Source organism: Callorhinus ursinus, unplaced genomic scaffold (genome assembly GCF_003265705.2).
Source record: "Callorhinus ursinus isolate GAN/ISIS: 27379988/994484 unplaced genomic scaffold, GSC_fseal_2.0 scaffold85, whole genome shotgun sequence".
NCBI lineage: Eukaryota > Metazoa > Chordata > Mammalia > Carnivora > Otariidae > Callorhinus > Callorhinus ursinus.
In genome coordinates, this window is record NW_027397147.1 from 2,980,085 (window position 1) to 2,991,866 (window position 11,782).

Genomic DNA, 11,782 nt, shown 5'->3' on the forward strand with positions numbered 1-11,782 from the left:
ACAGGCTCGTGAAAATTAAATAAGCTCATGCCATTACGCTCAGCCCAGGGCCCCACATGGCGTCAATGAAGGAATATAGGCTAGCCCTTTTTTGTTTTGTGAGACAACCAATAGCGAAGTCCAGCTGCAGATATGCACCTGACACTGATCCAGGCACGGAGGGACTTTGACATTTCATGTAATCTAAATGTAACTTCTTCAACAAGAATGTGTGTCAAGTTCACTCAAAGGGGAATTTCAAAGGCATTGACTAATTTATTATTAGGGAATGTTAAATGTAAGGTTTGCCCTTTTTTGTTTTTAACTGCTATTATAAATAAAAACTTCAAGAAATTGTCCTATTCAGATTATGTTGATAACTTGTAGCTCAAGAAGAGTGGTTTTAAAATTAGAACCGTTTGTAGCCCTGCTCACACCTGTTAGTCTGCAGATGTATGAGCCCTGAATCATATAACAATGTTAGTTATATAGTTATTATAGCAGGGTCAATTAAGAAAGTCAGTTTTAAGCTGATTTTTAAAACCTAAACATACCATTTCTCTTTTTCCAGTCCTTATGCAACTAGTAGGATTTACCCAAATGCCTACTAGGATTTGTGCCAGCAACTCAGAAAAATGTGGTATGGGGAACACAGGGCATATTTAGAGATGTAGCTTTGTACTTGGACCTCCTCCGAACAGCTTTAAAGTCATCTCCAGTGGGGTTTTCCTGAGTGCCCATCATTTTTCTTTGTTTTTCTTTCCTGCTTTAATGAAACATTGTGATGTTTGCCCCGTTGGAGGTGGAACACGAGCTATAACTTCTATTTCACAGCTCCCAAAACTGATTTTCAGTTCTTCCCAGAGGTGGATTGCATTTCTGACAAAATATTTTGCTCCCCTCTGGGAATGTGAGGTCCTCGCCCCCATCCCACGGTCCGCTCATAGTTCATCATTAGCCTCAGAACCAGGCTAAGGTTCAGGGGAGGTCTTTACGAGCACACAGATGTCCTGTGAGGGACTTTGGAATCCCCCACTCCACCACACAGAGCCGGGGGCACGTTCCCACAGGGCTCTCCAGACCCCTCCGATGTGTAAGCTGCCAGTTCCTGTTGTGGCCACACCATAGTGGGACTGGGACTCGGCACATTGATTTTTCTGCTGTTTCCTCGTTCTTGAGTGCTGTCAGGGAAGGTTACAGCTTCACCATAGAGCATAAGGTTCACTAGCCCACGCGTCCTATGGATGAGAGACGCCCCATAATATAGCCCTGGACTTGGCCAGGTCCTGCTCTGATGCCCATGGTAGAATTACACTGCAACAAACTGCCCTCCCCACCCCTAAGACCTCAACTTACCCCCAGCTAGTTTGGGGAGGAGAAACAGTAAAGGAAGGAAGGCAGGGAGGAAGGGGGATGGAGAGAGGGGGGAAGACAGTAAAACCTTTTTGTTCTGAAGCCACCTTGTGTCCACTGGGCTAAAATGAAAGTAGAGTAGATCACACCAACGCAGCAAAAATGGCAGAGGCAAATGTCCTGAGGCAGACACCTGCAGCCACTTATTTCATCTGTGGGCTAAAGAGTGGGGTCTGGCCACCAGTTGGTTGCCACGGGGTTACTGCAGCCAACTTCGCACATCTCATAGCCACCCATTTCAAATTTGCACTTTTATAACCAACGAAGTTCAATAGCGTCAAACGTCCATAATTATTTCCTTTGGGCATAATCATACTTTACAAAAAAATTTTTTTAACTACTCTTTTAATCGATTGAACTCATCACATTGAATATTCGAGCAATTCCTGTCAATACACAATGCAAATGAACGCTTTAAAGGTTTGTTCACGTTAGGGTTCGTTTGAAAACACTGGAGGCAGATCAACCCCTGATATTTGTGGGGCCCTGGGCTGAGGGTCCAAATGGAAACCCTTAAGTCATATATGTAAATATTGAGAAGTTATAGATAAGCTATGCCCACAGTCGGGCCCATGTGCCCACCCACCTAGGACCTGAGAGCCCCTCCTCAGGGATACCCCTCAACCTGGGGACTAAAGGAAGCGGGGGTCCAGCCTTTCCCAAAACTTGACCATGGAAGCAGAAGGATGGGAGGGACACTGTTATCAGGCCCCAAGTCTGCCCAGATCCCAACACTGGGTGATTTGGGGTGGCCGTCTTTAAGCAAAAGCAAGGACTCTTTCATTTTCTTCTCATTGAGAACATCACCCCCATGGGCCCTCAGACTCTCACCCCATTTTTCCATCACCCCTCCCAGGCAACCCTGTTGGCTAAATCAGCTACCAAACTTTCAGAAAACTTTTTCCGTGAGACCAAATAAAACACCAGCCCTAACATTGCAAAAAGAGCTTGGCAGTAGGCACATAAGCTCCTCCGTGCAGTAGCGAATAGAAACAGCAAGAGTTGGGTCACCATGAATATGGGGCTTGAAAGCCTTGAACTTTCAGCTTTGAAATTCCCAAGGCCAAAAATGAACTTGGGATCCTTCCTGCCGCGCCACCCCCACTCTGCACCTGCTCGTGCCCCGTGGCATTCTGGGTGGCACCAGGGGCTCAGCAGCCGAGCACCAGACATGGGCATCAGCTCCTCTGTCTCCCACAGCCCACTGCCAATTCTGGTGGCTTTGCCTTAGAAATATATCCTGAGTCCCACAACTTCTCGCCACCTCCAGCCTACCACCCCGGCCCCAGCTGTGGTCAGCTCAAGTCTGGCTTCCACGGCCCTTGTGGCCACAACAGCTCACCCCTTCCAAAAGCCCCACAGTGTTCAGTGCTCTCCTGTCATTATCTTGACATTTTTCATGATTTTGGAACAAGAGTCCTTGCATTTTCATTTTGCACTGGGTCCTGCAGATTATGCCGCTCTTCCTACCTGTCAACTTGACTGGCTTGGAAGCCACATGAGGCCAGGGACCCTAGTTCTTTTGTACACTAATGAACATGGAATTTGTTCAGCTGGTATATTCTGGTCTGGACATAGCAGGAAATACCCTTATACTGGTTGGGTGAATACTGGGTCCCCCACCATAGAACCCCTCCCCCAGAACCTTAGGGACCCCAGGACCCAGCACAGCACACGTACATTTAGTAGGTGCACAGTAACATTGTTGAATGAATAAACAAACTCATTTGTTCCTTCAGTGACTGAGCGGGTACTAAGTGAGGATTGCCAGACTCAGTGTCATGCAAACGTAAGTGTGTCCTGGGAAAGAGTCTGCATTTTGGTGAACAGCGTGTGATCTGATGGGGGTCTCTGGATGCAGGGCCAGCAACATAATTGGCAGGGTCCAGTGCAAATGAAAATCCCAGACTCTTCATTCAAAACACTGGCAAAAAAAAAAAGCTTTTTCTTTTTTTCTGTTTTCTCTTCTCGATCTGTAACGGTGTCTTTCATTCGCTATTTCATGTCCCCCCCCCCCGGGGGGGGGGGGGGGGGGGGGGGGGGGGGGGCGGGCCACAAGACAATAGGTGAATTCGTAGCTTTGCGGGTGCCTGGGGTTTGCACCTAACACTGATTCTTCCTTAGTCCATGCCCAGCCCCCACCAGGAAGGAAGGCTGCAGTGATCACTGGTTGGGGCAGGAGAAGGGGCAGCTAAGATCCCATCCCGGGGGGAGTGGGGGGGTGGAGAGCTGACAGATGGTGGGATTCCCCTGTGAGTCAAGGCTCCAAGCCCCCCACTGCATGCTCCGCTGGCCCATCAGACTTCACTGCTGAAACATAATGCAAGGGGCGCCTGCGTGGTTGACCGTCCCAACTCTTGATATCAGCTCAGGTCTTGATCTCAGGGTCGTGAGTTCAAGCCCCACATTTGACTCCATGCTGAGTGTAGAGCCTACCTAAACACACACACACACACACACACACACACACACACACAATTCAAAGACAAAATGATTAAGAATTTCAGGACGGTGACTGCAGAGTCTTAGCCACAAGCACAGGGCCCTGAGCGACATTACTGGTCTCACGCCCATGTTAGATGCAGGCTCTGTCCCGCTCGTGTGCTGTTTTCCCCTTGGGCACCGCATGCCCGGGATGGGTGGAGCCTGGGGCCCGCTGGGATGCAGGTGGAACCGTCTCCTCTTGTCTCCGCAGGGGCCGTGAGGGCCTCTAGTGTCTTCCCCATCCTCAGCGTCACGCTGCTGTTCTTTGGCGGGCTCTGCGTGGCAGCCAGCGAGTTCCACCGAAGCAGACACAATGTCATCCTCAGCGCGGGCATCTTTTTCGTTTCTGCAGGTGAGCATCTGGCCCCAGCCCAAGATCCTCCCAGACACCCAACCCAAGCCGGGGCCATGAGGACAAAGCAGTGCTATTTGGGGTTCCGTGCAGGGAAAGGGCGAGACAATACTCGACTTGTGTTAAGAATGAGGAGCCAGAGACTTTCATGAGAACCAAAGATGCTGACACGCCGGGAAGCTGTAATGGAAAGGCAAGAGGAGATGGGGGGCAGGGTCAGCTCAGAGGGAGAGAGAGGCTGATTAGTAAGAGAGCGTGTGTGACCCTGGAAAGACTGGGGTGTGAACCACGAGGGTCCACTTACACACGGATTTTTCGACAAATCCGTACGGTAGTGTAAATTTATTTTCCCTTCTTCTTAAAGACATTTTCTTTTCTCTAGCATACTTTCGTGTACGAATACAGTATAGAAGACATATGACATACAAAGTATGTGTTAATTGTGTCTGGTAAGGCTTCCGGTCAACAGTAAGCAATTAGCAGTTAAGTTTTTGGAAAGTCAAAAGTTAAACCCAGATTTTTGACTGTGTGGGGGGTCAGCACCCCTAACTATTGTTCGAGGGTCAACTGTCTATGCTTGCACAGAGGGGTCAGGTGTATGTAATGTGTGGCCTGAAAGACTGGCTAAGCGTATTTTTAATGGGGTCCAACTTTCTCTTCACTTGGATATGTTCACATATGTCTCGGGTCCTTTGAGACATGTCACAGCATTCCCAAGGGCTCAGATCCTCATATCGTTCAAGGCGTCCCTGGGAACAAGGTAAAAAGCCAGCAGCCCGGATGCTCTCCAGGAAGACCTCATAATCAATAGCTGGCCTGACCAGAAGGTGGCAAGAGTGATGAGAGACAATCTTAGTTCAGGAAGGGGTCCCATGCACTGCCTTCTCTCTCCTCCCTCCATCCCTAATCGTCCTCCACACGCCTCATGCTCTCTTCCCCCTGGATTTCCGTCCCTCCCCACCTAATAACAGTAGCCACTTCATGGTGTTGTTGGAAGGAGGCTGAACATAAAATGCAAAATATTATTTTCTTTTTTTTTTTAGTTTACTTATTTTTTACTTTGGGGGGGGCTCAAACTCACAACCCCGGGATCAAGAGTCACGTGCTCTTCTGACTGAGCCAGCCAGGGCACCCCAAGATCATTTTCTAGTACTGGAAAAGCAGCAACAATATCATTCCAAAGTCTGAGACCCAGCGTCTTACCCCCCCCCCAAGACCTTGCTCCCATTCCTTCCCCACTGTGTCCCCTTCTGGGAAATGAGGAAGTTGGATTGTATCCAGCTCTGAGTCGTTGGACACCAACTCCAGCAACAGACCAGGGAGGGAGCCACTATCTTGCCATGGGGATGTGGTCAGCCCAAACGTGGCCGTGGCCTCTGACCTCTGCCAACTGATGGTAACGCCTGGCAAACCCAGGGATTTGTGTGGCTTTGAGGCACTTTCTGGTCACCGGTGGCCCATCCAGACCCCCTGGGCTCTGACCCACCTGAAGGATAATGGATTGTGCTGACATTCAGGTTTCCCGTACAGGAGATCATTATTTTGTCCCCCAAGGGGGTTGTCAGGAAAGAGTGTGTCAGCAGCAACTTTTTACCTCACAAGGGATACTGTGAGAGATGGCAGGTGGATTGGACGCGTGGGAACCACGAAACATGCGGGACAGTGGCGAAAGCCCTGAGGGAAAGCCAGAAGCGTGGGGTCTATTCCTGGATCACCCCCATCTCCCCAAGGAACCCCAAAAGCCTCAGTTTTCCACCTATAAAATGAAAGTTTCAGAAGAGTCCACACTCTCTAAGGCTTTTTCTCGTTGAGCTATTCTAAGGATCTGTGGTTTGGGGCAAGCAATCAAGAACCTCTGATGGGCACCTAGTACCAGGCTCGGTTTCCCCATCTAGAAAAGAGAGTCAGGGGGCACCTGGCTGGTTCGGTCAGAAGAGCGTACGACTCTTGATCTCGGGGGGTCGTGAGTTCGAGCCCCACATTGGGTGCAGAGATCCTAAAAAAATAAACTTTAAAAGAGGGTTTTTTTTTTTTTTTTTTTTTACAGCAGGTCTATTGCAATAATTGTGACAGTGCATATTAAGACTTTGCACAGTGCCTGGCACATGCCCTATAAATCAATGGCAACCCCTTGGCTCCCTGCCTCATTTAACCTGGTCTGACATCTAAGTCTTTCTTTGAATTTCTCCCCCTCCTCCCACCCTATTGAGACTTCCTTTAGGGGCTTCCCAAACTTTACCACCCAAATTTCCCTGCTGGCAGAGGAGAAAGAAAACATGGCCCTGGGGAGTCGGGGCGGCGGAGGTGGGGGGGGCATCCGCAGAAGCCGCCTTCAGTGAGCTGAAATGTCTTTGAAGTCTGTCCCCCATTTACACTTAAAAATTCATGTGAATTCTGCTCTCTCCTCCTTATTATATGCATGTTCATTTTAATATAAAAGAAGGGTCTTCCCTACTAATCTTCAAGCCAAGTTGACACTCCAGAAAGAGGAGCGGTTTCTCATCCTGCAGTTTCCAGCAGCCTGACACAGGGCTGTCTGTCTATTTAGAAATAGCTCAGTGATTAGAACTCGCTGCCGACCTGCTGGATGCCTGCGCAGGATAATGCCAAGAGGAGGGGGGCAGAAGCAGTGCCCACCCCCACCCCCTGCATCCCCACCGCCTTCTAGAAGCAAGTCCTAGATGGAGAATGGCCAGAGATCATATTCAAATACTAACTCCCTTCATGCATGTGTCCCAGCCAGGTCAGAACAGCCCCGTGTCCCCTGCTCTGCCCAGCTTTAACCCTTTAGTTGCTGGACTGTGGGGAGATCGTGGGGACCTCCAGGAAGAGTGTGCGGCAGTGACGGAGCACAGGCGGCTCCTGGATATGGTTATTTACCAGCTGGTGCTAGCAACTGTGATGAGGGCCAGTCTCCATTTAGCATCACCTAAATTTGGCGACAAGGAGGTGCCCCTGATATACCAACCTCCCTGAGTCATTGTTGGTATCAAGGCCTAGATGAGGCCCTTGAAGCAAAGAGACATTCCACCTTTGGAACAATAATGTGAGAAAGGCGGGGCGCCTGGGTGGCCCAGTCGACTCTTGGTTTCGGGGCTCAGGTCACAATCGCAGGGTCGTGGGATCGAGCCCCGCGTCGGGCTCTGTGCTTAGCAAGGAGTTTGCTTGAGATTCTCTCTCCCTCTCCATCTGCCCCTACCCCCGCTCACTCATGATCTCTAAATAAATAAATAAAATCTTTAAAAAAATAATAATCACGTGAGAAAGGCTGTCAGAGATAATCACAGCCCCTGGGCCCTCAAGTTCTATTGTTTTCTTACCACTCCCTAGAGAATCAATTCACCTCCAAGTGACCATTTCCAGCACCTCTCCATTGGCACCTGGGGGACGCTAAGTCTGCACGCCTGGCCTGCTGCGGACAGCGGCTGCTTGCTCCCCAATTCCCGATGCTCAAACGACAGCTTATCTAAAGCATTATCTTATCCTGTGCAGATGAAAAGACTTAGGAAGCTACCATCCCTTCCCCTTGGGTTCCTTAGCTCCCCAAACCGCCGGGGCAGACCCATCTATGTCCACCAGACTGCTGCATTTATACTCTCCCTAAGCACGTCCAACTCCATGTATTCACATCTTCCCTGCTCTCTAAACCTGTTCTCTCTGCTGCCTCTTACTTTAGCTCAAGATGCCACCAACCTCCTCATCAGCCCAGCGAAAACCCTAGCAGGTCATTCTCGATCCTTTCTCTCATCCTGCACAATCAGTGTGCAGCCTTTAGTCTCCCAGCTCAACCCTATGCAATGTCCCCTTGTTTTCAAACCCCAGTGGCTTACCTGTTCTGCCTTCTTTTGCTCCCGAACCAGTTTTTATGTGTCTCTGGTAGAGCCCTTACTCTATTTTGCTCTAATTGCTTTTACGTGTCAGCGTCTCCTAACAGCGAGGAGCTCAGGAGCAGGGACCTGTAGCTCCCTCGTTTTACCATCCTCACGATTTAGAGCTGAAGATTAGGTTTTGATGGAATGAATGGCTTGTAAGGGAAAACACGTGCATCCCGAGCTCGCCCACCCTTGCTATAGGAATAGGGTATATTCTGTAGCTGAACGCACGCCCCCTGGGACCCAGCCGCCGCATCCCTCCTTTCCCCAGGGACGGACGGTGCAAGAAAGGCCCAGGGGTTGGATTTCTTGGCCATAAAACCATTCTCCTTGTCTCCCAGTTCCCTCCACATTTCCTACAAATCGTTCAAGGCTCAAAGCGACAGTTACCTCTGACGTGTATAAAAGACATATTTTTCTCTTCCCTTCTCTTAGGGTTAAGCAACATCATCGGCATCATAGTTTATATATCAGCCAATGCCGGAGACCCCGGGCAGCGTGACTCCAAAAAAAGCTACTCCTATGGCTGGTCCTTTTATTTCGGGGCCTTCTCTTTCATCATTGCAGAAATTGTGGGAGTTGTTGCTGTGCACATCTACATAGAAAAACATCAGCAGCTACGTGCCAAATCCCACTCAGAGCTCCTGAAGAAATCTACCTTCGCTCGCCTTCCACCCTACAGGTATAGATTCAGGAGGCGGTCAAGTTCTCGCTCCACGGAGCCCAGATCCCGAGACCTGTCCCCCATCAGCAAAGGCTTCCACACCATCCCTTCCACTGACATCTCCATGTTCACCCTCTCCCGGGACCCCTCAAAGATCACCATGGGGACCCTCCTCAATTCCGACCGGGACCACGCTTTTCTACAGTTCCACAATTCCACGCCCAAAGAGTTCAAAGAGTCGCTGCATAATAATCCGGCCAACAGGCGCACCACGCCCGTCTGAACTTGACCTCTGCCCTCTGGCCTCCGCCCCAGCACAGCCTCAGGGGCAACGTCCAGAGGTGGCTTTGAGGTTGCATGGCATGGTCCTCGTGATGGTATTACTTTTTACAAAGAATGAAACCAAATGGACTCAGCCCTCTCCCACACTTGGCCCCTAGCCCTCCGGGTCCCAACCCGCCCCCACCACCCCCACTCCCACCCCCCCATCCCACCCCCACCCCCACCGTTCCTTCCCGACTTTTCAAGCCAATCCCATGATGTCATTTCTCTCTCTGTGTATCTGTGCCACATGTTTTCCTCTCTTCCTTCTTTACTGGAAGGACCTGCACATTCTTCCCTCCTTGGAAGAGGACTTTACTCAAAGTCACGGGTGGTGGCTGGGGGTGGGGGCGTGGGATCCCCGACTCCCCAGGCGCGTGCAATTGTCCCCATTGCCCACTCAACACAAATCCTCGGGACACCAACCGCCCAGGTGGCCCTGAGGGAGGCATTCACCTTTACGTGTTAGAAAAACATGACCAGAAATCAAAGATGTCAGAGCCCCAAAGCAGCTAATGTAATAAGCACCCATGTTATTAAAGGTTTTGCCTTGTTGTAACCAACCAAGCTGGGGGTGTTTTGTTTCTTCCGGCTACTTCCTACACAGACTCGTTGCCTGCCACAGGACTGGCTCACCTCTGTGTTGGAAGCTGAGTTTTGCTCATCTTACTGCCGGGAAGTTTCCTGGCCATCCCATCTCCCCCCTTAAGACCAGCAAGGTGCCCCCACCAATGTCAGAGTCAGCATTGTCCCTCACCTGAGTCCCTGGAGGCTAGCTGGGGACAAGCGTGTGTTAAAAAAAAAATCTGGCTCTGGCACCCAGGAGCTCCAGAAGCTGGGGCGAGTCTACCTCACCTTCAAGCCTCGGTCCTTCTCATCTGTAAAATGGAACACGGTATAGCACCCTCCTCCACAGAGCCATGAGGTTCAAATAAAATGCCATGTGCAAAATGAGTAGCACATTGTGAATAATCGATATATGTAGTTTTAGTTTTTGGATGCATTCTAAGCAGCGTGAGCATTATCTGAGTCAGCTTGGGCTGCTATAACAAAAAAACACCCTAGACAGGGTGGCTGACACTGCAGACATTTCTTTCTCACCATCCTGGAGGCTGGGAAGTCCAAGCTCAGGGAGGGTGCAAGCAGATTTGGTTCTCAGTGAGTGTGGGGCCTCCCGATTGGGTGGGGGCTGGTGGCACAGGCCAGGGAAGAATTCACCCAAGGCAGAACAAAAGAGATAAAAGTTTATGGAATACACTGCAAGGGAGCAGCAGATAGGACAGACAGACTGTCTGCCAGGAGGCGGGGGTGAGGGACCATAGTCACAAGGCAGAGTGAAGGAGTATGGGGGCAGATGGAATTTTCCTTCCCTTCCTTGGAAATCTTAGGTTGGTTGTAAATAGTCCATTGGTCAGTTAGGGCCTATGGCTTAATGAGCCTGTTTGCATTCAGCCTGGTGGTCTCTGTGGGCCCTTTTGCCTGGCTCAACTTTCCATGGCTCGAGCCACTTGCTTAAAAACAGCCTCCACAGGGAGGGTTCTCCTGGTTTGCAGAGGGCCGCCTTCTAGCTGTGTCTCCACACAGCTAGCTAAGGACAGCGCTCTCGCTCTCTCTCTGTCCCTCTGTCTCTGTCTCTCCCCCTTCTTAGGAAGCCACTAATCCCAGCACCCGTCCCCCACCCTCATGGCCTCGCCTACCCCTCATTACCTCCCAAAGGCCCCTTCTGCAAATACCATCACAACGAGGGTTAGGGCTTCAACGTATGAATTCGGGGGGTGGGAGACACAGTCCACAGCAAGCATTATTGCAAGAAGACAGAACCAAACAGAAACGGTTCTATATTGGGGGGTGGGCTGGGAGCAGGGGCTCTGAGGGCACTGGGGGAAGAGAATGGAAGGACATCTGAATATTTTGAATACTCCATACCAAAAAGCATGAGCTCAATGTCACCTCTGCGGAGGCTGACTTCCTGGAGTGTGTTTTGGCCCACACCCCGCTGTTCCCCACTTCCCAGCTAGCTGTCCCATCTAGGGTTCTGGTTCCTGCAGAGGGCACGGGCAGGGTTCTGAGAGGTCATGCTTACCTCTCGCTGCCAGGTGTGGGGCTGGGTTCTAGCACTGTACACATCCACCCAGGGATAGTCCCGAGTTTCCGAGGATGAGAGGTTACATTACTCGCCCAGACTTCACCCCCACTAGGGGCCGGGAATCCCGGGAGCGAGGCACCTGCCCGCACCCACGGGGTCACTTTGATTGCCCAGTGCAGACTCCCGCTGATTCGTTTCTTTTAATGCTTAAGAGTCATTGTGTGCAAATCACACTCACATCAGATGATCTCCTTGAATCCTTAAAACAGCCCTGTGTGTAGTAGGAAATACTCTTCCCATTTTGGCACGCGGGGAAAGGGGCTCAAAAGAAGTGTCTTAGGTGCTAATGAGCAGAACTGGCATGGATGCCCCACCTCGGCTCCTGAAATTGAGTGACTTCTTCATCTTCCAGCATTTTCCAAACCCGTCATCAGGGTACTACAACCCTTGCGACGTTTCTCATAGGCACACACGTCGACAATTATCTGTCTAATGTTTTTCTTTAAATTGACTCGCTTTTTACTTCAATAAATGTATCTGGTAGTGAACGTTCTGTCACTACTTCAAAAGGAAAGCTAGAGTCGCGAGCCATAGAGCAAGTGGCAACAGGG

At 50.4% G+C, this 11,782-nt stretch overlaps 1 protein-coding gene across 1 annotated transcript in view; it reads left to right on the forward strand.

Annotated features, from left to right (window-relative positions):
• CACNG3 (calcium voltage-gated channel auxiliary subunit gamma 3) overlaps positions 1-9,639 on the forward strand; it is an 83,984-nt gene extending 74,345 nt beyond the window's left edge. Inside the window, exons 3-4 of the mRNA XM_025855478.2 lie at positions 4,088-4,228; positions 8,536-9,639. Of these exons, the coding sequence (XP_025711263.1) occupies positions 4,088-4,228; positions 8,536-9,047 (653 nt within the window). The 3' untranslated portion in view covers positions 9,048-9,639. The remainder of the gene's footprint in view (positions 1-4,087; positions 4,229-8,535) is intronic.
• The last annotated feature ends 2,143 nt before the right edge of the window (positions 9,640-11,782 follow it).